Source organism: Hippoglossus stenolepis, chromosome 14 (assembly GCF_022539355.2).
Source record: "Hippoglossus stenolepis isolate QCI-W04-F060 chromosome 14, HSTE1.2, whole genome shotgun sequence".
In the NCBI taxonomy this organism is placed as follows: domain Eukaryota; kingdom Metazoa; phylum Chordata; class Actinopteri; order Pleuronectiformes; family Pleuronectidae; genus Hippoglossus; species Hippoglossus stenolepis.
In genome coordinates this window covers 18821670-18848794 of record NC_061496.1, presented here as the reverse complement: position 1 = coordinate 18848794, position 27125 = coordinate 18821670, and the positions used below count along the sequence as shown (strand labels likewise).

The window sequence follows — 27125 nt, the reverse complement described above, 5'->3', positions numbered from 1 at the left end:
CACTTTAAAGAAAAGTAAAAATATAATTACACAAGGGACTGAACTTGTGAAACCTTGGCTGGAAAAAGAGGAAAACACCTTCTTATTTTGAGCAACAACACACACCCTCTCATACACACACACACACACACACACACACACCACACATTCCCTCCCTCTGCCTCTGTGTGAGTGTCTCTCTCCCTCCCTACCCCCACCATACCCTCACCTTTTTTGGGAAGATGATATGGGGGACCCAGATGTTACATTTCACTGGCCAATGGTGAGCGCAGAGGGGCTGGATTGGTGCATGCTCCCGATTGCCCCTTCTTTTTAAAAACGCCTGAGCTCCAACTCAGCAACTCAACTCACAGGAGGAGGATCGGCGGCGACCGGCAGCATCACTCACACCTGAGACGCTCACTGGAGAATCAACAAGTTGTTTCTTTTCTCTCTTTTTTTTTGAGTTTGTCAGTGGTGTAGAAAAACAAAAAGAAGTCACCTGTAGCTGAGAGTGGGGCACCATGATGGAATTGAATAAGGTGGCGCTCCTGCTGTCCGTCCTGGCTTCTGCGGCTCTGGGCCAAGGTAAGCCTGATTGTTTCTTTTATCAATTTTCAAATGTGAGAGTCAGAACAGCAAAATCGCAGGAAAGCGCTGTAAAAAAAAAAAGACTTTCAAGATAAATGGTATGTTGAGTTGCACAGAGTTTCCATCTTTCTTGTCACTCTCGGTGATCACAGAGGGTCAGTGTATGACGTAACAGACCGGCAGAGTTGACGGCATTTCCACAGGGACAGGGTGATAGCAGGACCGGTGGTGAGCTCACAAGGGAGGTTTGTGTGTGTTATGTTATAGACCGCCTCCGTGGTTCCTAATCTCTGATGTTAAGTCACCAGCACGTTTCACCACCGGGTTAATCAGCAGCACGTGGTGATGATGAGGTGAAGAGGAGGTTAACAGGAGTGAACACACACACACACACACACACACACACTGAAAACTCTGCTCTCTCTCTCCATGTGGTGCAGTTTAATCAGAGAAAAAGCTCTGCTGATGACAGAACAAGAAAAAGGTGTCTCACACTTTGTTTCCATAATGTCAAGCTGCAGTAGAGACGCTGCTGTTATCCGAAAACAGAAGGCCTGCTTTTGCAGCTATAGAAAACAATTGATTTTTATGATCTGGACGATTCAATGATTTTTATATGTAATTCCCTGTTTTTACTCTCAGCTTCGTCCACACATGAGCCCGCGTTCCTGTCTGTTACAAATTCCAAACTCCTCCCGCCAATCACTCCTATCATCCTTTGAAAGCTCGTGAGCTGAACGCCACCGGTAGCACCACTTCTTTTTCCCCAAACCTGTCACTTTCTGTCTGCCATGCAGCTGCTCCCCATTAAAAGAGAAGGAGCTGGCAGTTCATAAAAGAAAAAGAGTGTGAACTCACATTAATGGTCTCCATATCTTGTTGGGGTCTGAGGCCTCAGAGTCGTAAATGTCTTGCAGAGGGTTTTTCTTTGTGCGAGTTGCAGATCACTATATTATTTGGTGAGGAAAGACGGTAAATGTGCAAATGATGATTCAGATTGACTCTCGCTAAAAGAGAACACTGTGCTCCAGTCACGAGGGAACGCCAACCTCGGAGTTGGTTGTAAAATGTTATGCTTTAAGCTTCGCTCCTTCTGCAGTACGTTCACGTCTTGCAGTGAGGTGTTCCATTTTGTCCCGGTTTCACCCTTCGACGCAGCAACAGTGGCCGGTACAGATATAAACCCAGTCGCCTTGGCAACAACAGGCAATAGCTACAAAACAAGTGACTCATTTTGTCACCTGTTGTGTTTGGATGAATGAGAAAATGGATAAAAAGAGGGATAAAAGGCGCAGGTAAAATGATTTAACCTGACCAGTTCGTCACTCTCCCCCCCGTCCTCACTGCGTCCCCTCCACCACTAACGTAATGAGTGTACATCTCCATCCGTCCATTTGTCCTCATCTGCTCGCCTTTTGTTTCTAATCTTGATCTCCCTCAGGTATTTCTCCAAAAAATACTTTCCCCACCTTTCTCCCGTCTGTCTCAGCCTCGCTCCATCAAACTCCCTCCTTCACATCCCTCCACCTATTTCTCTTTGCCCCACTCCATCAAACGTTCTCTCCTCGCCTTGTTTTCTGTCACTCTCTGCACACACCTCAGCGCTCGCAGATTTACGAGCCGTTTTCCTACGTGAGGGCGGCAGCTGCTGCTGAATACCCACTGTAACACTGCAGCTTTACCACATTCAGCTATAGATCCACGTCGGTTTTTAAAGTTACTGTAACAGGACTGTTTAACCCAACCCAACCCTGTTTAACCTTTCCACTGATTTACAATTGTCTCTCGTTGCGTACATTTCAGACAAAGCTAGGTGGTGTGTGTGAGCAGCTGGTGGACTGTTGTGATCGAGACATAGAAGCTACTTCTCCAGATGTTGACCACTGTCTGCTACAAAACACAGAGCTGTCTGGCCAGCTAAGTTTAATGACCGAGACTGGGATCACAATGGATCAACGGAAGAAAGGCGTAAATTCCCATCAATTACAACCTCCAAGCACTTCTTTACTACTCTCTGTGTATTTATTTGTACAAGCATATGTTTTTATTTTCATTGCTGGACTAATCAGCTGATTTCATATTAACGATTTCAAGCTTCTGGCTCCGTACTTGTGCACAGGTGCAGACTTTAAGTTCCACATATATTTAATGGGAAAACTCAATGCCGGCCAATTGTGTTTTTAGGGAGAAAATACCCCCAAAACACAAATCCTTTGTTACGACTCTGTAAATCTCTAAATCATGAGGTTGATTTGCATCGTTAGTTAATGTCGGGGACAAATTTTGCTGATTTTAATGTGCCGCAGATGTTTCGTGATTCAGACTTGGATTTTTGACAATAAGAACTGTTGAGGAAAAGACGGAGATGGATTCGGAGAAAAAGAGCAGACTACTCTGTAACCACAAACACCTTAGAGAAGAGAGGTGGCCAAACAGATCAACAGCTTCCATGTGACATGGCAAAAAGAGGATCACATACCCAGCAGGCCCTCAAACACAAATACATACACTGGCATCCATGAATCCTCCGGTTGAGCTAAATTTAAACAGGTCTAGACGACCGTGACATCAGCACCCACTACTGATCTTGGTCTTAAGTAGATGCGTATATAGCACAGCCTCTGAGCTTGACTTTGTTCAACAGGTTACATAAAAGGGTCGTTGGTGTTTTCACGTATTCGCCTTCACCTTAAGATTCTGCAATATAATAAACAGGATCCAGACCTTTTTTTTCAAAGCCCGGTCCCTCTGCCAACATGAATCTGGCACAACCATACCTCTGAGCTAACTGAAACCATTCTGGGTGCAACGTCATAAAGTTTCGCATTTTCCTCCCTCTTCCTCGCTTTGGGCAGCTTTTTCATTCGATTCTGGCAAAGATGGAAATTTCCCACTAAGAAAGTGAAAGAGAGAGAGGCTGTACTTTGCAACGACACCGTTGAGTATTTATAGAAAGTTTTGGCCTTGGGTGTCCTGGCTATAAGTACGCTGGCTGAATTGCAGAACGAACCACAGTGACGTAAATCGTTAAAGTCAAAGCGATAGTCCTCCAAAGTAAGACTTGCAGTTGTCACGAAACAAGTTGAGGGTGCGTGGAGATAACAATGCCGGATGAGAAGTAATCCAGTTGCTATGTGTCAGGCATGTAATTTACATAGTGTGGAGAGTAGGTGCTTAAAGTGTGTCTATATGTGGAACTAGATGTTAACCAGCCGGCAGGTGCAAGACTTCCCTAATATCCTGGTGCCACTGTGATGCATCTATGTTGCCTGGTTGTCCAAGCCCAATAATTACAGGAGGAAAGAGGAAACCTAGAGAATAGATCGAAGAGAGAAGGTCGGGGGGGGGTGGTGGTTGGGTCAACAAGAATTTGGACTTTAACAGAAGACTACTGTTTCTTGCCCATTTTAAAACAACAGTTGGTTTTTCCAATGTCTCGTTGATATTTCCCTAACGTTTTGCAGCCGTGTTGATTGTCTTGTTCACAGAGTTGTAATTTTGATCCAAAAAATCTTTCAAAACTTGTCCATGCCCACGATGACGTAATTTTCCCCTTCCTTCCAAAGTAGTCACACATAACTATCAAAAAAAGATGTTTTATGATGTGACAGTGCTTTCAATTTGGTTATGTTTAGATTGACTTGGCCGTGTGCGTAATGTGTTTTGGGCAGTATCTTTGACCAGAGGACCCATTGGGGGGGTGAGATGTAACAGTTGTAAATTTTTTAAGTGTAGCCAGCTCATGCTTTTTCAGGATTACCAACCCTAACTTTAAGGGTTTTGAAAGGCACAAATAATGACCATCTTGTCGATAGGTACGTCAGTTTAGGAAACGTTCCATGTTTTTTTTTCTACAGGGTGAGGGCCAGTGATTTATTTTGTTGTTTCTTGCTTCTATTACTTTCGCTGTAAAAAGTAAAAAAAGATTTCTGTGAGCAAAGCAAACAACCCAACCCACACAGAGCAAATGAGCAAGATATATTGTTCCAGTGGGAAAATTCAGAGTGGACTTTTCAACACTGAAGAGGAAATCACAAGTTCTAACCTGGCTCCCTCTGGCTTGAACAACTCGATGAGGTAGTTCCACTCACATACCAGCCACATGAAGCAGCTGACCCCAACAAAATCCTGGCTTTTAAAATTCATAAAGTGTTAACATGCCGCTCATACGCACAATAAGCTCATGAGAGATGTTGCCGCCGGAGTTGGGCCATGCAGTTCAGACCTGCCACAAACAAGGTCCCTACCCCAGCATTCGCCTCCTGCTGCAGCTAATCTGGGTTTCCTCCTTCTAACTTTATAAACCATTAGTCACCTCATAAAACCCCTAAGAATCGTGTACTATTTCGGTTTCATTATCGGACATCTTGAAATGATAATCACGAGCGAAATTTGCTCTGCAGTGAATTCCCTTTGTTTTGGTGTGAGTGATGATGAGGAAATGTAGAGCATTATGATTCCATTGAAAATAAGGGATGGCACTTGTAGGGATGTAATTGATTAACCACAGTTTTGGAACTCAGTGTTAATTAACTGAAACAAAAAGCTTGGCTATTTCCCTTCCCTGTGCACATGCTCTAAGATAAGATAAGTCTCTACACTATGCTCAGACTAATCTAGACCATAAACTGAAATCACCGAATTAGTGTCACATTAACAGATATATTTTTCCAGTTGTACAGAAATCCCTCTTTCAATTGGATTTAACATGTAATCAGCGCAGACAGAATTCAGCAGACAAAAGGAAAGTCGTAGAATAACAGGTTGATTGATTTACTAAAGTAAACTTGCACGTGGAGCCACATCTGCTCTGCAGATCAGTATGAAAGTGTTTGCTTCTGTTTATCCAGCCAATCTGTGGTATCAGCAAGACCCAGTCAATATGGAAGCAGACCAGTGGTTCTTTAAAGCCAGGTGCATAGAAAACCACAACAACCATGAGGGTGAGCTGACTGTCCACATTATGTAATATCTTTTTGGACAGTAGACCTTTTGTTCCATTGAGCTACCGTGCTTCGTTTCTAAATCTATCAAAAACCATTTGGGGTTGAAAAGAAATGTGCTGGCATGACAATAAAGCCTTAAAGTGAGCCATAAAACCAGTGTGGACTGGGATTGATACTGGCCCTCTGCACTGGGTGCCTCCGCCTCATATGAACTCAGCAGTGTCTCTCCGAAAGTGCTGGGGTTTGCATTTATTACTCATGCACATGCCCACAAAGACACACACACAAACACACACGCACTGAGGCTGCATCGGCTACTTCACATTTATTTCTTTCCCCCTCGCAGCCCAAGTGAAACTAAAATGTCAAGCAAACAACTGACGTTTTTGAAAGCATAAAAAATTAGCACTGTTGGAAAATGAATCATGACTCCTCAGCGCACGAGGGGAGAACATGTCACGGTGTGTCTTTAATAAATCAAACGGCCAAATTTATAATCGATGCCAGATTGAGTATCACTCTCTTTCCAATAAGGCGACGTTTCCTTTCATCTTACTCTCCCTATTATGCTGTTGTGTGAGCAGCACATGTATGTAACAAACAGGCATATGTGTGTGTGTGTGCATGTAATGTGTATATGGTATAATTATACCATTAAAAAAAATTTGCTAAAACTGCACATGTGTGAGGGTGTGGGGTGTGTGTGTGTGGTCCAGTTATTACTCATGTTGTGGGGACATAAATCTGTTTATGTAGTTACGTTATTGGAACTTACCTTTCCTATGGGGACAAAAACCAAGTCCCCATTACGTACATTGTAGGTGAAGATACTTTTTAAGGTTGGGTTTATGTTTAGGTAGTTTAGGCTACGGTTAAGTTTAGGTTAAGGTTGGGTTTGGGTTAAGGTTATGGATAGGCATGTAGTAACTGGGGTTAAGATTAAAGGAAGGGAAATCTATGTAAGTCAATGCAATGTCCTCTGGAGTCATGGGAACATGACCGTGTGTGTTAGTGTGTGTGTGCACAGGATGTGTATCTTATAATCATACCATAACGTTTCAAAAGGAAACAGAAAAAGAGAGAGATATAGAGAGAGAGTGTGTGTGTGTGTGTGTGTGTGTGTGTGTGTGTGTGTGTGTGTGTGTGTTTGTGGCGTGGCTGCCGTGTAACAGATGACTCTGCATGCACTGATTTGTCTCAGCTGGCGTTTGATTAGCATCCCCAGCAGCAGCTGCTTGTTGATGGATCAAGAGGAGAAGGGAGGACGGGAGGGAGACGGGGGAGGAGGAGAGGAGGACAAGGAGGCGACAACAAGCTGAAGGATGAATGAGAAGATTCGTGACAAACAGGCACGGCGGAGATAATGGATGGAGAAGATGTTCTTGAGGTTTAATGAAGAGGGGGGTGCGCTGCTGAGGCAGGAGGAGCAGTGAGACCAATCTACAGCGAGAGATGGATGAGGAGCAGACAGAGGAGGTTGAGTGAGGGGGGGAATAAAGGGAGAAGGAAGAGGAGATATAAACAGGGGAGTGAGAGGAAAGAAGAAGTCACAATCTACTTTTTGTCTCACACCAGAAGTTAAGATGCTCTCAGCTCACAAAAAGGACAGAAGACCTGTTTCTAAAATGAAAAATGGACAGAATACAAAGTAAAAAGTGGAGTAAAAGTATATGATTAGAAGAGCTTTTTCTGGCTGTGAAGCAAAACTTGATCCGACTGCATCTCTGAATGTGTGTGTGATGAATACAAATACTCGATTCATTAGCTTTTTAGCATTTAGAATTCTGTCTCTCGGTCCCTCTCTCTCTAACGTACAGACACACACACACACACACACACACACACACACACACACACACACACACACACACACACACACACACACACACACACACACACACACACACACTGTAAAGCATATCATTCAGTTAAAGTTAAATTAGACCTAAGTATGTGACATGGAGGTAGGATTGATCACAGGACTATTGTGTTAGACTGCAGTAGCTTGGTGTACCTAACAAAGTGGATAATAATGTTTTTTTTGGTACTGAAACACTGTAGAGCCTCTGAGAGCATGACGGGAGAAATGAATAAATTCATGGATGGAAACACAGCGACTTCTTCCTGTTTGCAGGAGCTGTGAGGAGCAGGAGTCAGTCGGACGGGAGCCGGAGAGTGGCCCTCAACCCATTCACTGATCCACAGACAGCAGGTACTGCATCCAGCTGTGATGTTACACAGCTTCTTGTGTGGCAGAGGATTTTAGACCGAGAGCTGACAGGAAAAACAGGGTGGAGGAGACTAGAGGCACAGATTCTGCATGATGTCTATGGCAGTGTTCTCAGAACACCATCATTTGACCTGTATATAAACATGTGGTGGTGGTGGTGCAGCAGAGCTCGTGGAGGCAGTTAAAACACTTAAAACAAGCATCCAATTGCTTAGCATCAAGAATTGTCCTTTTCTTTGGAGTCATAACTCAAAAGAACCACACAGACAAGATACTTTTAGATTCAATGTGTTGGACATTTCCCATTTCCAGATGTGGCAACTCTGATGTCCACTGCAAATAATCACCCAGATTTCGTAAAAATGTTGTTTCCGGCATCCGTGTCCAGTCCACAATCATCGTCTGACATCCATTGGCACATCGAAGACAGAGTGAATTCAGTGAACTTAAAAAAATGGCAATAAATATCGACCAAACAAACAGAGATCAAGTTGTAGAACACAGCTGTCGCCATGACAACACAATACTGCCTGTTTACATTATTCCCCGAAGTCCCCAGCTTTGTCGTTTTAAGACCAAAATGATGATATTAATCAATATGTCGATGAGAGGTGTTGTGGGGGACATTTGTGTCTCAGTTTTGTCTGAGTAAGTATATTATTTATTATGGTTCTGAGATTTAACTGCAGATTTTTCTGTGTCTGGGTGATCCTCTTGTTACATCCACAGGAAAAAACTAAATAAGAATTAAGTGTCTTGTCTTGAAAAGCATAAGGTTTTGATGACTTAACCATTATTTTTAATTGAACAAAAAGCCGTCTGCAGCACATGACCCCCCCCTCACCTCCCGCGGCTCACCGAAGGACTTTATTCATTAGAGTGAAGTAATGCATTACCCTGTGAAAGAAAAACAATCCCTCTGTACATTGTGAAAGCCTTCCTTTTATTTTTAATTACTCATATTTCTCCTGAGGAAATACTCAGGTTTCAGAACATGAGGCAGTTTAGAAAACTAGACGTTATGCCTCATCAGTCAAGCCAGGAGGTTTGGAAAGAACCTGGACAATGCAAAGCTCTCGGGGGTATTTAAAGTCAAATTCAAATGGCAGTAGCAGACCTCCTCTTAAAGTTCATAACCCATCCCCGCTGTTTTTCTCCTGCTCCCTTTCTATTTGGTTCTGACCCATGTCTCCCCTCCATGTAAACCCGCCTCACACACACCTTCAATATTCCTGGATCATGAGCTCAATTGTTTTCTGTCCGATTTTTTCTTTTTTGCATTCTACACTTTTGGTTTGGATCCATGCCTGCCTTCCGTGTGTCTCCAGGAGTGACAGAGTGGACGTCTTGGTTCAACATCGACCATCCTGGAGGAAATGGAGACTACGAGCGTCTGGAGGCGATCCGTTTCTACTACAGAGAGAGGGTCTGTGCACGGCCCGTGGCCATGGAGGCTCGCACCACAGACTGGGTGGCAGCGGCAGAAACCGGGGAGGTGGTGCACTCCAGTCTGGAGAAGGGCTTCTGGTGCATCAACAAAGAACAGCCACAGGGCCGCATCTGCTCCAACTACCATGTCCGCTTTCAGTGCCCCCCAGGTAGCTGGGATTACAGCAGCTCAGGGCTGCACAACATGTCACCTTACACACATTAATACACACTTTCAAAGCTTGAAAGGGAGAAATCAACAGTGATAAACGTTTTAAAGCTGTTTTTACTCCCTGCCATGTTGAATAACTTGCTTATTTATATCCTCTTCCTGATTCTGGGTGCCAACAGCAACTCATGATGTCAGGTTTGCTCAGGGTGTCACACTCTTGTTCTTTCATGTTTGTGTTCAGTGCAGAGCTATTGGACTAACTGGAGTGAGTGGGGTCCCTGTTCCACTACGGCTTGTAATGATGTAGGAATCCAGGTCCGCCAGAGGAAATGTATCAGTGCTCAGCCCATGCCTCTCCTGTTGGTGCCGGCGTGTCAGGGGTATCATTCAGAGAGGCGGGAGTGCTCCACCCCTCCATGTACAGGTGAGAGGATTTACCGGAACCGTATTCATCATAGTTTTGTATAGGTTACATGATGCAGAGTGCATACCTCTGCTCTGGCCTAAAGTCCCCTTATGAAACCACATTCAAATTCACTAGATCTAGATTTTTAAGTTAAACACATTTATAAATATCAGTCCTGTAAACATTTCCAGATCCACGATTTATTCTCAGAGAAATCTGGGAAAATATCGAAGAACCCCTTATCTTACAATGTTAAAGAAAGTGAAATAAAATTCCTGGATCGGCCCCCTGTCTTAGATCTGTGACAAAATTGAATGGGTTCTTTCCCGACCTACACCGCCTCCTTCCACCAGGTTTCATGGTAAACTGCCCAACAGTTTTTCAAACAAACAGACAAAACATAAGCTCCATGGAGGAGAGAACTAGCAACTGGGTGCCATAGTCAGTTAGGGGAGCCTTACAAAGAATGAAGGTTCAAGCTCCCACATCTGTGAGTATCTTTGCAGCTTTGTGACATTAAAGCACAAAATCTTCAAACTGAACTGACAACAAACTTTGGCTTTTAGCTGGAGCTCTTCTCAGTAATCACTAAATAATGAGAGTCAGCCAGAACATTCAGTGTGTTAGTTCTTTATTAAAAGTTAATTAAAAGACTGCAAAATAATCTGAAACAAGCCACAGGATTGAATCAAACAACTCTGCTGCAGACAGTTGGTTTCTGAGCCAGAGTTTGTTGCATCAAACCAAATATAACAGCTTGAGACTAAATGAACTCCCGTACTGATGGTGATGTGTTTACAAAACCATGGTCTAGTTAAATGGTGATGTGATTTCATCTTTGAATTGGACAAAACATTTGAAAGGAACAAGTGATTTGAATTTACTGTCTCAAATGTTAAACTCCTCACAGGTCACTGCTCTGTACACGACCTCTGACCTCCCATATGAGGGATTCATTTAGAGGCAAATATTTCCTTATAGAGCTGTATATAACAAATCTAGTACACATTTTTGAATTAAACATCTTTACTTGTATAAAATACAGAGCTGAATTTAAACTGGAAACTTTTAAACCTTTTTTTCTGTCATTGTAACATCTCGGACTGTTCCATGAAAATTTGTACTTGATTCTGACAAAAAGCATTTGAACCATTTTCCACAGAGCAAAACTTCTCCCACTAACGAGACTTTGTAACCATTAGTTCAAGTGTTCTTGATTGAGCTATTTGTAATCAATAGTCTTTCTAATAAATCAAATTACCTTTTCAATGTTTTTATGCCAAAATACTGTATAATTGCACCATTTGATAACTCGTGTATTGTCTTGTCTACCCGGTTGGCCCATGCACCAGAGACAACCCTGAAAACTCTTTGTAAAGTTTGATTGAAGTAATGAAAAAGACGCATCAGAAGTGCAACAAACATTTCTAGTTTGAATTACGTTTTTCATTTCAAAATGGCTCCACTTCTCTGTGTGATCAGCCAAGTGGAGTCCTTGGGGCCGGTGGGGGACGTGTTCCGTTACCTGTGGTGGAGGTCGCAGGATCAGGAGGAGGACCTGTGCAAGGAGCTCGGTGACGGTGCAGTGTACTGGACGGCCTGTTGATGCACAGAAATGTGGGAAGAGTCCATGCCCAGGTTGGATGTAATGTATTATACAAATGTGTTATTTTTTTTAATTGGTGTGTTTATCAGTTTATGCTCACATCTGATTTTCTACCAACAGCCAGATGTCAGCTTGTGTGCACCGAGGGTCGACCCAGCGAAGACTGCAGCCGCTGTGTGTGCGTCGGCCATGTGCTACATGGAGAAGTCCACAGTGTGACAGGTGCCCCTGTGGCAGGAGTGTATGTGGCGCTTGCCAGCGAGCCCAAGGTCGTCCTGGCTCGCACTGACGCCAAAGGTCAGTTCAAGCTGGAAGGAGTCTGCTCCTCCAGCTCCACCTCGATCGCCATCAGGAAGGAGAAGTTTGTTCCGATCACCGTCTCCACCTTCAGCAACGCCACAGGGTTGTCTCAGGTTCGGGTTGTCCTCAAATCAGCTGGTAAGTAGGTTTATTATTGGATGAGCTATTATTGTATGAAAATGATTTTTGATTTAATTTGATTCTGATTCCTGATTCTTATTATTAGGATTCCAGACAGCTGGTAATTATCATCTTAGACTGTATAAATTGATAAAACTATAATATAAACATTTTGGCCTATTTTAAGACTTCACCCTGTCTGGGGCACATGGCACGTTGCATGGAAACCAAATAAATATAGACCTGTGCTGCTTTTAAAATCATTTTTTGGTAAGCAGAGACCATGTGACAATAAAGTGTAATGTTTGACTGAGTTTTACGAGGCCCCATTCCTCTGGAGCAGTCACAATGAGGTCTTGAGGGTTCGCTCCGTTTCTGCTTTCCACAGAGAAGCCGTACATTGTGAAGCACCCAGAGGACAAAGTGCGTTACGAGGGAGGACGGGTGATGTTCTGCTGCAAGGCAACAGGATCCCCAGTACCTGACAAATACTACTGGTGAGATGGATACCTTTGCCGGCACATTATTCATCACAGCTCAGACTTAGCTAGAATCAGAGAGATCGCTTCACCATATGGTGGAATTTATATGAGGAAAAATATAAAATAAAGCTCCCTCATTCAGACACTATTTTCTTTTTTATTATTAAAGCAGTTACTTGAAACTCTGTTTTGGTGTCCAGGAGGTCCAGGAAAGCAGCTGTCTCTCTAGCTGCTCTGAATATTTGACTTCACTTTACTACTTTGCTTTAGTAGCTTACTCCCTTTGGCCACTTCGATTTATCAAAGCCTTTTCCTGAAAGCTGCCTGGTGTGACTGGAAATACATTTTATACATTGAAGTTTTATTTATTTTTAATGTTTGTTCAATTCATTTTATCATTGGTCTTATTCATTAAATAATTGGCTTTAGGATTTATCATTTTATTGTTTCTAAGGGATCAGAATTTACTATGTGTTTCATATGTATTTACGAGGGTGAGCTCACAAGACAAATTCAAATTTACTCTTTTGATATGGCAATAAAATATATTGCTAAAATGATGATGAGATGTGCTATATTTATACTATGATTGCTCTGTAAAGGAAAGGAGAACAGCTGATAGAGTAACCCCCTTTCACATTAAATGTAGTTATTTGGTTTATCGGTAATAAATATGAACCTGCAGCTTACAATATAAAAAATATTTGAATATATCACATTTCAAAATACAGGTTGTGTGAAATACATACATTTCTTCATTCTTTGAATATATCGATGTACATATCTACGAATTCTATAACATATTGTTTTTCTTTACTGTCAATGATGTTCAAGGTACCACAACGGGACTCTGCTGGACAGGAAGGTGTACAAGTACGAGGAGGACCTTGTGCTGCGAGACCTGAGGATGGAGCAGTCGGGACATTATTACTGTAAAACCAGCAGCTCTGCAGGCAGCATCAAGTCCACTCCAGCCTCCCTCACTGTGATTGGTATGTCAAATCTAGCACTTCTTCTTTGGAGGCCAACACATAAAGTTAAAGGTGCAATGTGCAGGAAAGGATCTACCACAATAATCTGCTGGTTTTGCGGTGGCTGAGACGTCATATGCTCTGAACTAAGTTCTCGGTCAAAAATATACAAAAACACCCTTGTAGTAAATGTCACAGTGATGTAATTCATCATAGTCAGCCAAGAGAGAAAATAATTTACTATGATGACAGCGAGCAGCACAAAGGGATTATAGATTCGGATGGCTGCTTTCCCCGTGGATTTGACAATGACGTATTGAGTCAAAGTTCTACACAGATTCAAGTGAAACCGCTGACAAATAGCTAGCGACCGCAATTTATTTCATCGTATAAAGAGCAGCTACCTCTCAGATTGAAAACAGTCTTGAAGAGGAATGTCAGCGCTGAGCTCCAACTAAGTCAACCATGAACCATGTCCATGCATTAAGAGGATTCAGACAAAACCACAGTGTCCCACAACTGAGGCAGAGAGAAAAGTCAGTTAATAGATTGGGGAAAAGAAAACACATTACACGCAAAGAAAATTGGAAAAGAAAAACATCAGGCAGGACACGGAGGAGAATGTTTTCATGCTGTTTACAATGGCTGAAGCCATGGTCTGTCCAAACAGGGATCCTAAATTGTGCAAGATTGATCTGGACACTGGGAAACCGTACACCCATTTTCTCCAGTGCTGAGGTGTATTCTAAGAATTCGAATTATAAAAAAAATGTTTTCCACATGATTTCCACATCCGTGTGGAAAGGTTGCACGTTGCATATAGCCTCCAGGTGCTGGTTGGCTGTGACACCAAATAACAAATTGTGTTTTTCTGTAGGAATGTTAGAGTAATCAACTCTGCACTCAAAATATAGTGTCTGGTGCCACTGCGGGACAACACCTGTGTCTCAGGATTACAAACATGTCTCACCTCTTCACCACCTTTCCTTTCAGTTTACATTAAGCAGAAGAGAAATTTGTCTTGAATCACACAATTTATTCATCAAAAGAAGGAAAACGTCATTGGTAAAGCCATCAGCATTGTAATGATATTTCATATGCACAGAACTGCTCCATGTGACCATTATCGATGTACTGGGAAGATGGGGGGCTTAATAGGAAAAGTAAAGCTTTGTCTTCAACACAGTTTGTCTGTTTTTATCAGCAAACCTGTGGCAAAGTGACCCCTCACAACAGTCATTTGTGCCCTTTTCATGTATATCGGATAACCAATCTATATTTTCTATGTGTCATATTAACACTAACCTGATGTTATGTATCATCTAATTCACAGAAAAAGGAACGCCGGCATGCAATTCCACCCCTGAGATGCACCTCATTAGACTGCCGGTGGACTGTGTTCAACCTGGGACGGACTCCAGGTTCTACAATGCCGGCCGCTGCCCTCACAACAAATGTGCTGGCTCTCTAGACTTTGATACACGCTGCAGAGATGCTGCTGGATTCTGCTGCGGGGCTCAAAATATGGACAGTCGAATCATTGACTGTGGGAGCTACAGCCTCCCTATCCGGGCTGTGACACAGTGTGGCTGTCAGAAGTGCTTGCAGCCAACTGTGCTGGTTCGAGGCAGAGTGATCACAGCAGACAATGATGAGCCTCTGCGCTTTGGGCACATCTATATCGGCAAAGAGAGGGTGGGCACCACGGGATTTCAAGGAGGCTTCACACTACAAATTACTCCTGATACACAGAGATTAGTGGTCAATTTTGTTGACCCCAGTGAGACGTTTCTTGACACCCCTAAGGTGTTCATCTTGGACAAGAAAGGTGGATCAATCTACCATGATGTAAAGGTAATGAGAAAGAAGATACCGATTGATATCAATGCAGGGGAGACCAACTCTATAAGCCTAGGAGAAATTCAAGGGGAAGACCCCATAGGACAGCTGGTGATTCCTCCCAATTCCTTCCATAAGGACAATGGAGACATCTATGAGGGGACTGTAAAAGCCAGCGTCACATTCATCGACCCTCGAAACATCACTACTGCTGCTGCGGCACCCGGCGATCTCAACTTTGTGGACGATGAGGGTGACATGCTCCCTTTGAGGACCTATGGCATGTTCTCTGTAGACTTCAGAGATGAAACCAACAAGGAAGTACTCGGAGCTGGAGCAGTTCAAGTCCTCCTTGACACACAGCATGTCAAAATGCAGGAGCATATTTCCAAAATGAAACTGTGGTCTTTAAACCCGGACACGGGAGTCTGGGAGGAGGAGAGCGACTTTTCGTACACCAAAACTACTGGTGGTCACGGGCGCAGCAAACGAGAGGAGCGCACATTCCTGATAGGCAACATGGAGATCCGAGAACGTAGACTCTTCAACTTAGATGTGCCTGAAAACAGACGCTGCTATGTCAAAGTGCGGGCCTACATGAGTGATAAGTTCCTTCCGAGTGAACAGCTGGATGGTGTTGTGATTACTTTGATAAACCTAGAGCCTAAGCCTGGATATTCATCTAATCCTAGGGCATGGGGCCGCTTTGACAGTGTCATAACTGGATCTAACGGGGCCTGTTTACCAGCTTTCTGTGATGCCCAGAGGCCTGATGCTTACACAGCACATGTTACTGCAATGATGGGTGGGGAAGAACTCGAGGCAGCTCCCTCCTCCCCCAAGATGAATCCAAACATCATCGGGGTGTCTCAGCCATATCTGGATAAACTAGACTACCAGCGTTCAGACCACGAGGATCCAGCTCTGAAGAAAACATCATTCAAAATCAACTTGGCAAAGCCGAATCAAAACAATTTTGATGAGACCAATGGGCCAATATATCCATACCAGAATTTATTAGGTTGTGAAAATGCCCCCGTCGACGCGAATCATTTCCGATTCTTCAGAGTGGAAAAGGACAAGTACGAATACAATGTTGTTCCTTTTGAGGAGAATGATTTGACAACCTGGACTGGAGACTACCTTTCCTGGTGGCCAAATCCCCAGGAATTCAGAGCTTGCTACATCAAGGTTAAGATCCATGGACAGAAGGAAGTGATGGTCAGGTCACGGAACCTGGGAGGGACGCACAGAGAAACCAAAGGCCAACTTTACGGTATTAGAGACATTCGCAGCACCCGGGACATGCGAGAGGCCAACACCTCTGCAGCCTGTGTGGAGTTCAAATGCAGTGGCATGTTGTTTGATCAAGCTGAGGTGGACAGATCCCTCATATCACTCCTTCCACAAGGTAACTGTCGCAGGATTGGCACCAACAGCCTCATACAAGAGTATCTCATCAAACATCCACCGGTCGCTCAAAACAACGACTCCCATGCTTTCACCATGCTAGCTCCTGTTGATCCTCTGGGACACAACTATGGGATCTACACAGTCACAGACCAGAATCCAAGGGTGGCCAAGGAGATCGCTATTGGGCGTTGCTTTGATGGCACCTCAGATGGTTTCTCCAGGGAGATGAAGACGGACTCTGGAGTGGCACTGACCTTCAGCTGTCCTGAGAGGAAAATTAACAGGGAAAGCCTCTTCCAGCGCTTGCAGACCAATCCGGGTCAGACACTGTCTCAAATGGCAAGGGACATGAGGGAGTCGGAGGGTCTACAGGTGCAGAGATCATCCACCCAGGTGGTGGCCTATCCTTCAGAGCAGCGGACGGGAACCCAGGGACGCAGATTTAGCCCTACAAGCAGGAGGAGAATGTCCATGCGCGCACAGCAGCGCCAGTAGAGGTGCCAAGAGGTCGGTTTTGATCAAATAATTTGATGGATATTTACAGTGACAGTAATATCAGAATGATTCATGTGTTCTCTCTGTAATCGAATTCATATAACATCAGCATTTTTTCAGCATAAACACATCTTTTTATGCTGAAAAAAACAAACAACTGATGATATGTAAATCGGATATTGAACTTCCTTCTCATTTATAGGTATTCAGCTGAGACTGATATGATGGCATCAAGTCAAGGAAGTAATAGTTGTTGAGTATGAAACTCCCTCTTGATTAAAAAATTCAAGATAGCAAGAGAGACAGTAATTCAGCAAAATCATGAAGTATGATTGAAGATATTCTTTAGTCTTATACTTGAAGGGATCGATATATTCATTTCTTACTTCTGTTCTAAAAGACACACATCATTTGTGTATATGTAACACGGTGACTGACATTTATTTAATTGGCTTTGGTCTAATTCTATGAATGAATAGACCAAACTGACAGTCAAGAATGTAACTTTTCTAGCCCTAATTTGTGGCCTTCCACTTTTCCCATGGTGGGTGTTTTTGCTGATGTCTCTTAATACTCTGGTTTAAACCAAACCTCCAGAAACTGTAAGTACTATGCCAGGCCCCAAACACTTCATAGTTGGCCAGTACTTTCCATTGAACACATACTTTTTGTTAAGATCAGAATGTAAAAACCATGAGGTCCAGTTGTCTGCACCAGACACTTTTTCCTTCCTCTTTAAACTGGGTCACTCTCTCCACCAAATGAGAGAGCGTACTCGAAAGAGACAGAGGAGCAAGGCTTGCCACCCTGGGAACAGAGGAGTTTTTCAGACATGCTTCTTTATGTTTTTCATTAGCATGTTACATTGCCAACTGTGATTCAGCCAAATGTCCTTCCACACCTACTTAGAATGTGCAAGACCAAGGCCTCGGCCAAAACAAGCATGGATCTCACTAGTAGCAGTATAAAATCAGGATAATTAACTGCAAAGGTATGACCTATTTTCCCTTTGTCCTCTGCACATTCCAAATTAGCACATCACTAAACAACATGTTTCTTAAAGCAATATATTTCCCAGTGTTTAATTTTCTCAGACACTGTTACTGAGGCTCATTCAGGGTCTAACTTGACTTTTTTTGTTGTTGGGTAAAGTGTCTGTGAGCTGCATTTATATCACGAAGTGCAATAACTATGTAGTATAATTTTAAAAAATCAGCATGTAACAAACTAGCACAGTGCATGACAAATGCTGCTGGTGAATGAAACAGCTCCTTCAGTACATGCAGCAGGTATAGTGTGGGTAAGATGTTTGTAAGAGATCTTGCACAGGACTCACTTTGAGTGATTTTCTTTCAGCAAATAGAATTAACTGCTATGTAATCATTCTTCCATTTTCTGAGCTGCATAGAATCTATTAACCTTTTCATGCTTTGCTGCATGAGTCAGTTGTTTGTACAGTTTGTACGCCGCAGTAACCTTTTCAACTTCAGAGGGCAATCTTGTTATTGGGAGCTAAAACTCTCAGTGGAGCCTTCGTCTCATTAACACAACCCACTGTCACACTTGAAAGTGATAATTAATAAGTGCTGTGCTAAAGAAGTTCATGGAAAAGACAGTGTAAGCAACAATATCAATAAATTCAAAGCTTAACGTTTTTGAAGATATGTTATTTGACTTGAAGAATAACTGGGTATTTAAATCAAAGTCAGTAATAGGAAGAAACTTCACTCAGTGATAAAAAGGCTCCAAACTTGTTTATCTGCAAAACGGGCTCCTGCAGACCCATGGGAGAGGCTCTTCAAGCTGAACTAATCCAGAGCCAAATAAGAGGGCGCACGGTTCACAGAGAAGCCAGAGAGGCTGACGAGTAAATATAAGCCTACTGTTAATTAGAAAATGAATTACATATTCTCTTGGGAACTCATGTAACAGTTCGCCCCTGACTTCCACAAACAGCCAAACATGTTAAATTCAAGGAAACAAAGGATGAAGTAAAGTAATCAACAACATGGAGGGCCTGGGAGGATTATGGTCCAACATATTTACCAATCAAACTGGCATCCAGTACAGTTTGTGTTTCCAGCCTCATCATTTAAGCTTGAATGAATATGTATGCATAGTAGGCAACCGCTTTTTTACGTGCTAAAATTTGCAAATGTGAGGTAATCTAATTGAAAACCAACCAGGACAATAAACAGAAAAATACTGAGTGACAGCTTGTGATACCTTGACGATTATCACTGACCCTGTCATCATAGGCCCGTGGGCCGTCCGCAGGCTGAACAGTTCCTTTCATCCAAAATAAAGACGATGATGAAATCCAGGTGTGGGAAGAGATAAGTCCAATAAAAAATGCAATGGCGTGTGAGGTCAGCTGGGAAGGCCGAACAGCTGTAGAGCAACTGAAGGAAATGTTAGACCAAAGACATCAAGAGAAAGAGGAGCGAGATTATCTTGGGATGGATTTAATCATTTTCAGGGGTAGTGTCGTATTTAAGGAAGAAAGGAAGGGAACAATATTAGTCGTTATTTGGCCTCACCGTCCATCACATACAGAATCTCAGGCTTCCAAAGTGGTTGCACATGGAAGAATGCAGGTTTTTGGAGGTGAATGCTTTGACAGGAGAACTGGCTTATTCATGAGGAGAAGTTATCAGGGGAGTTTGAAGGACAAGGTAACAATAATAGGCTGTGTAAACCATTATGTGAGGCTTTGCATGGGAAAGTCAGCAGGACTCTCCAAACGGTTACTTTGTCTTCTGGAGAACTTCAAAGGAAGATTAAAGAACCTCGCTGATGTTTGCTTTAATGATTTAAGAAAAAGAAAAGTTTCCAAAGTCTTCAAATGTCAATAAAAGAGGTTTCATCCTGAATCCAGTGAATAAAACACGCCGCACAGATTCCTTTTTTTAATGGAAAGAAAAATGTTTATCTCATCAAACCTCCGTGGGAATATTAATCATAACATTTTATATTTCATTTCGCTTTCTCGCAAATAGGCATATTTCAAAAATGTTGAAAGTTAGATGAGATCAGTGACCGATCTCATGCTTGTACGGGAAATTTGAAGCTACAGTCAACAGATGGTTGGCTTAGCCTAACATGAAGACTGGAGACGTGTGCAGACATGAGAGCACTATCAATCTTCTCATCTAATTCTTTGGAAGGAAGTGAATGAGGGTTTAATTTGAATGAATATATTATACACAGGGCTATGGTGTTGCTTGACAATTGGCATTTTTTCTGAAGTTGATTTCTCCCTAAAAATACAGAATCTCAGTGGGTGCACACGATGGTAACAGCCCTCTTCCTCTCAAGTGCAGAAAAGCACAAATCTCTCCATCCACATCATCATGAACAGGTTCATCCATTTTCTCCTCTGCACAGCCCAGCAGGTCTCAGGGAGATCCTAATTTATTCTGTAGGTCAGTCCTTGAACTTTTCCTCCACTTTCTGGAGTATAAGAAGAGAGTTGTATATTTACCACGTTGCTCCAGTTAAAGAATGACATCAACACACACTTGATAATCCTCTGTAAACACTTTACTATTGCATGGTGATGCTGAACTCTTGGTTTCTTTCTCTGCATTCAGTTTTAAAATGTAAATTGTGTATTGTATGAAATCTACTATAATGGTACAAGAAAGTGTAAATAAATGATTTTGTGTAAAGCTTAGATTCATGTTCTTTCTCTTTGTGTATTATGTATTCAGGAAACACTGAAAACTCATCAAATTTTCAGTTTCACTTGGCTGAAGAAGAAATAATAAAAGTCTTTTTTTTAAATAAATACATTACAATGTTGATAACAGAATAATTTAATTTGTGATTTTAAATAATACATAAAAACTGAATTTTCATAAACCACAATGAACACAGTCTTCAACAAATGAAACAATGCCAACTGATAAAATGTGCCACAGTTGTTAGTGTGTGTAGTCTGCAGATATGTTTTAACATAGAGGCCAGATACATAGTTCACACAAGTAACAAGGAAGAAACATATCAAAATTATCTGGACATGTGAAAATAATTATGGAAACATTTAGTAAAAGTGTGACATGAATGCTGGTTTCCTCAGTGACAATTATGGATTGTTATGTCAAAATGTATATATATAATTCTCCTGGCTTTTGCAGTATCCTGCACAATATTGACTTTGTCCTTCCCACTGATAATGAAAATAGTTGCATCTCCAGCGTGTATTCCCTTCACACTCCAGGTGATGAGTTATTATGCACACTGAGACCTCTGCAGCACATTTTTAGGCAGCTGAGTTATTATTGTAATAAAAATGCACAGCAGGGAACATGACAGGGAGGAAAACGAGTGTCGAGCCACACTGACACCTCCTCGACTGGGCTCAGTGTTTCTGACAAAATAAGTAGTGAGTGACTGTTCTCACCGCGGAGGAATAAAGAAAACACACTCGCATCAGTGCACACACAGACACACATCACGCTAGAAAAACACATTTCTCTTGAGGCAATGGTGCATTTCAGGTCATGAACCTTCCTCCGGCGCCTCGCTAACCATTTCTTCTAAATCCCATTGCGTCAGTAACAGACAAACCTGTCTGTGAACGGGCCAGAAGTGGGGAGAAATGGCTGATGGAGACATCTTAACACCGGAGCTGCTACCAGGCATAATTGCTGTGCCCTTCATGTGTGTCTGACTTGCTGGAACTCTATTTAGGTTAAACAACTCGAATTCTGAAAGAGTTGCTGTTGCAAGGCATGAGTGGAATAAATTTCTAAATGTATCCAAAGGCCACAGCTCAGCCAGTGGGACTGTGTCTGGGAGGTTTGACGCGACCAAACCGCGTCTGAACGAGTGACGGTTGAGTTTGGTAGAAGTTGAAAGAAAATGTCGTTATATTATTTCACGGTTACATAAAATTTCCTCCACTGCAAATTATGTTTTGCTTATTCCAATATGTACTGGTTCTAATTTAATCTAATTGTAACACATAACACAGTGATAATTTGCATCTGCACATCGTTTTAAGACATCAAGACAGCATTCAACAGATTTTATTGCTCTACTATGTATTTCGTTCATATTTTTATTTTTAATTGCATTTACATATCAACAGACTGTATTTTGCATACTGTGTATTGTACTGACTCCCATTGCATCTAATAACACAGATAAAAGAAAATACTTCATTTCTGGCTGCATGGAAATGTTTCACTTTGCAAGTATGATTTTGCAAAGACTTTGGACAAGTGGGTTTCAACTAAACGTGATTGCTCATACAAATGTGACATATAACATATAAATATATTCATACTGTAATATTTGCATCGGTGAAATAATATATTTGTCAAAAAGCCTTAAAAAAATGTAGGAAATAATTAAGTGAGACAAATCCTTTTTTTATTCAGCCATTTATAGTATATGGTGGTTCAATAACATCTGCTGAGAAAAGTCAAATGTTGTGTTTTTATGTTTCATTTTGGTGACTGTGTGTTTTCAAGGTGAGCAGTGAGGTCACTGCCCTCCACGCTCAGTGTCTGTGATGAGACTCTACCCGGAAAATCCAGTCACAAAAACTCTTGAGACTATTGAATGAAGTCATGTCCTCTTCAGACAGTCTCGCCGATAGCGTCCTGAGTTCACGGCAATCAAAGCAGAAGCGGTTCTGAGAAAATGACAGATAAGGCTTAGGAATGTTTCGGATGGCTTGGGTTTGTGGAACAAGTCTTTAAAAATAGCAGCGGTCTTACCGATGGTCTGAAGGATGAAGCAGCTGCGGCTGAGGTTGTTTAGCTTTTGGGATCTGCGGGGAAAGGCAACAGGGAGAGACGACTGGCGTGTTTCACGTACACGTTGCCGTCCTCCAGCTTGACTTCATACACTTGTTGCTGTAACAGTCAAAACAAAGACAGAGGAGCTGGGAGCTGGAAAAGAAATGCACCACCTCGAGCTTCTGTGGAAGCATGACAGCACCTTCACGTGTCAGAGTACAAGTCAACTTGTGTTGCATCTAAGTTTAAGAAAAAGAATAAATCCTCTAGTGAAAACTTTGACATCAGAATATTTGTTTTAAAATTTCATTTTAGAAGTGCGCAAAAGACACAACAGATCCTGAAAATGATTAATGGAAAAGAGGAGGAGATGTTTATGGAAAGAAAAGCTCTTGTTTGGGTTGTTCATTGATTCACTCATCAGAAGAGGGGAGGAGAAGAAAACACGTTTGACAGAGTGAAGGGGGGAGAACATAATCTTTACTCCGAATGATTTCAATCAGTAGATCTTCCAACAGTTGATAAAAGTGGACGATGCGGCTGATTGTTCACATGAACTCCAGCTGCAGTAACCGAAGCCTCGTGGGTACACACTTCGCTTTTTATCTTAAAGGTTTGACACATATTTAAGCACAGTTATTTAAGTCTTATTCAAGTTTTTCACTAATATATATAAAAATGTACACTATATGAACACTTAATCAACCAGTTAATCAGTAACACAGTGTCAGTGATGTATGTATATATATACACTTATTCACCATCTAAAAGTGCAGTCTTTATCATGTACAAACCATCATCAGTCACTCTCAATAGAATATTCTGTAACAAGTAAAAGTGAATAACACTCAAATATACATGTGTGCACATCACACGGTAAAAACATATTACTCTACTTGTTGCACTACTTTTACAGTGTAAAAATACAGAGCAGCGGATTTTTTCATACTAGAGTCAGGGTGTATTCATTTCTCATTCATCAAACTTTGTATATATCGTCTATTTTTCCCCCCACTAATCTTATCCATCCTTTTTTACATAATGTCTATTGCTTATTTTTGTATCTATCTTTAACCTAATGTTCACTGAATGTCCATTTACTATGTAAGTACCTTTAGAGCAATAGTAAACTGGAATTAAATTCCCTGTATATGTGCACACACACTTGGCCAATAAAGCTGATTCGGATCCTGTATGTGATAGATGTACTTTATTGATCCCAATTTGAGAAATTATTGTATATATATATTTTTTTTCTTTTTGTTTTTTCCCCCACCACCATAATATATAATGAACAGCAGGAAGCATGAAGGACTGGTTTCATCACTGACCTGTAATGAGGTCCCTGACTTGCCAGTCCTGAGGTCAAAGTCGTAGTCATGCCACGGACAGAAAACCTGCAGGACCCCGTCAGCCTCCTCAATGTCCCCCTCACACAGAGGACCACCTGGTGGGAGACAGGAAGTCACAGGGTTTTTCATAATAAATGACTTCTGCTGTCTGTCCCCCCTATAGGGACAAAATGTGATTATGAGGCTTGCATATCACATGTTGTGAAACAGATGCTCCTGTTTTTTTATTTTCCATTCTTGGTGAAGAGGATCAAAAAACAGAGTCACATTTACATGTAGGTACAGCTGCTGTCATGTAGTTGGCGCTGTTTCCTCTCAGGCTGCACATTAAAAAAATCTTTCATATTTACAGAGCTGGTTTAGGCTGTAATTCACCTAAAGGGTTAATGCGGGCGAGTGTCGTGTGTTGTCTCTTTACCGGAGTGTGAGCAGCGAGCATCCATGGCGAAGAACTCCCCCTTCACACAGAACAGGGCCACGTCAGAGTCGTGGCCGAGGGGGGAGTACATGAGACGGCAGCGCTTCTTGGAGAGCTCCGAGGCCGGGCCGATGAGTCTCCATGAGACGGCCTCCGCGGTCCCCTCTTCGTCCCCGCAGCCGGAAGCCATACAGAAAGAAGGACCGAGCTGCTTTTTCTAGTTCTCTCCTCTTTTTTTCCGCCGGTGCAGACACACGTGGCAGATCGCTCGGTGCAGATATCCCATATCAACCAGCGGGCCGCCCGGGACCACCGTCAGCTGAGCGGACTGTCCGCCTCCATCCAGCCGCTGCAGCCTCACCGATCCGCGGCATCGTCACACTGAGGCAGCGGCGCGCTAGTGGCTGCTCTGCTCCAGCTGCTGCACATGTGGATGTTTGTTTGTCACTGATCAGAAACCAGCAGCACAGATATACGACTCACATAACAAATGATAGCAGAGGTTTATTGTCTGTACATGCAAATATGCAGCTTGTATGAAAAAAATAAATAAAAATCAGCAACCTACTGTTTGTGATCAGTGACCGACACTTGTTAAACTTGAGTAAAGAGCTTAATGTGGAGACCAGACCAATGCAAAGAAGTGAAGCAAAGGCTATGAAAATAAATGTACAAGGTAATGTAAATGTACAAGGTTATTAAACACATGCAGGCAGCGAGTGAGAACTACACACACAGTACAATACAATACAGTTTATTATTATTATTTACTAATCCCAAAGGCTTTTTAGTTTAGGGCAATTAAAAGGCCGAACAACAAGATACAGACATGCACTGACAAACATCCACTAAAACAATAAAACACAACAAAAGAGCTGTTCAGTTGTGTCTTTAAAAATAATAAAGGTTATAACAAATAAACAAATAAACAATTCACATGGCAGATAGGGATTTAAGAGTGAGTGTGTTTTCTATGTGCCATTCTTTAGATGAAGCACAAAATTGTCCTCTAAGCCATTGTTCACCTTGTGAATGGCTTTGAATGATGCCCTGCACCTGGGGAGGCAAAGATGCCCCCCAAGAGGGAGCATCTGGAACTGAGTGTGGAGAACATAGGTTGTGTTCCATTATAAGCTGCTTTCTGACATGCACCGAACTCAGAAGATCCTCCGGACATTCTCCGGAGGGGCTTATGTCAGCCTCTGGACTTTCTGCGAACTTTCTCTGGCCAGCCCCCAGGTAAAAACTCTGGAGAATGTTTGAATAAGCTCATGTGAGAACACAGCACGACATCCTCTTGAGCATTAACCAAGAGCAAGTGGGTGTATTGATGACGCTCCTAACATGCAACAGACACAAGTATAATAAAAAAAAGGAATACAAATATCTCAGAATGAAAAAGTGGTGCCATACACGTAGAAGACACAGACGAAGATGTCAAGAGACTGATGATGATAAGGGCCGATGCTGGTGTCGATGTACTGTAAACAAAAACATGTGATCTCTGCAGCAGACTTTATACGTTATGTCCCGTCTCGTGCATGCTGCACCACTCCGGAGATGTCTGTGCTGTTGTGAACACGTCTGAGCAGAGATTCTCTGGTTCATGTGTGAAAGACAAACTCCAGAGAAAGACCGGAACCCAATTCTGCAGGAATCCTCCAGAGTTCATTTCTGAAAACGGCTACTGTGTGTAGCATGTGTGTTTATTAATTGCCTAATGGGTTGGGTTGTGGCTCATTTGTTAAGCGTTCCAGGCGGGTCTAGATATGACTCGGAGATTATTCCAGATAATGGGTCCATGCAAAAATGGTCCTGTGCTTGACTCTGGTGTGGACTCTGCCCATCATAAATACACATTTAAGTATAAATGGACCCAGACTTCCTGTTCTTTGATCAGAGTCAACCTGCGACATTAACTAATGGTTTTATTTTATAACAATGCAGCCTTTGCAAACAAACCCACTCTCTGCAGGCCATCTGGGTGGCCTGCTGCGTTTATTGAAAACACTTAAATATGCAGAGTACTAGACTTGTTCCCAAACTGTGTGGTAAATGGGGAAGATTACTTTTTTATGGGCTGTGAAAATAGTTCAAAGCCATTTCTCAATTATCAGTTATAAAGCCTGTTATTGTTCTCTCATGGCAAACTCCATCCTGCTCCGTGCTCCAGACAAGTATTTGGCTGCATGTCGTCAGCCTGCAGGTTTTTTTCCACCGTGCAGTTTCTCAGCATTGTTACAAATTGTTTGTGAACTCTACGTCTCTGCCAGTGTTTAAGACGTCGAGCCGGCAAGTCAACCGTGTGATGTTGTCTCTCACTGCAAAAAACTAAATCCAAGGTTGAAAGAATAAAACCAAACCTCCGAAAGATCTATCATCAATCAGCATCTCCAACTTCTCCCACTGTCAGCTTGAACAAGATATTTACCGTGCGAACCAGAGTATTATTTTCACCAGTGTCTTTCTCCATCGCTGACTCAATAGACAGATTATAAACAAAGTTGTCTGTATTATTCCTTGGGAAGGTATCTTCACATTTTTTGCATTTGAGATGATTGGTCAAAGGTCAAAGTAACAACAAAACAACAAACAACAAAAACATGGTTGGAAAAAAAACATTTTTC

The 27125-nt window shown here is 42.2% G+C and overlaps 2 protein-coding genes across 2 annotated transcripts; one reads left to right on the top strand and one right to left on the bottom strand.

Annotated features, from left to right (window-relative positions):
* Positions 1–202: 202 nt before the first annotated feature.
* cilp2 (cartilage intermediate layer protein 2) lies at positions 203–20654 on the top strand. Its single transcript, XM_047342860.1, has 9 exons — positions 203–567; positions 7651–7728; positions 9075–9344; positions 9588–9770; positions 11235–11390; positions 11479–11796; positions 12167–12275; positions 13095–13252; positions 14565–20654. Exons 1-9 carry the CDS (start codon positions 504–506, stop codon positions 16976–16978), a joined length of 3750 nt encoding a protein of 1249 aa, XP_047198816.1. The 5' UTR covers positions 203–503; the 3' UTR covers positions 16979–20654.
* A 126-nt stretch (positions 20655–20780) lies between these two features.
* Positions 20781–24930, bottom strand: si:ch211-212d10.2 (uncharacterized protein LOC557710 homolog). Its single transcript, XM_047343296.1, has 4 exons — positions 24499–24930; positions 24060–24175; positions 22708–22845; positions 20781–22622 (listed from the first exon to the last, which is right to left on the bottom strand). The coding sequence occupies exons 1-3, from the start codon at positions 24686–24688 to the stop codon at positions 22747–22749; spliced, it is 405 nt and encodes a 134-aa protein (XP_047199252.1). The 5' UTR covers positions 24689–24930; the 3' UTR covers positions 20781–22622; positions 22708–22746.
* Positions 24931–27125: the final 2195 nt, after the last annotated feature.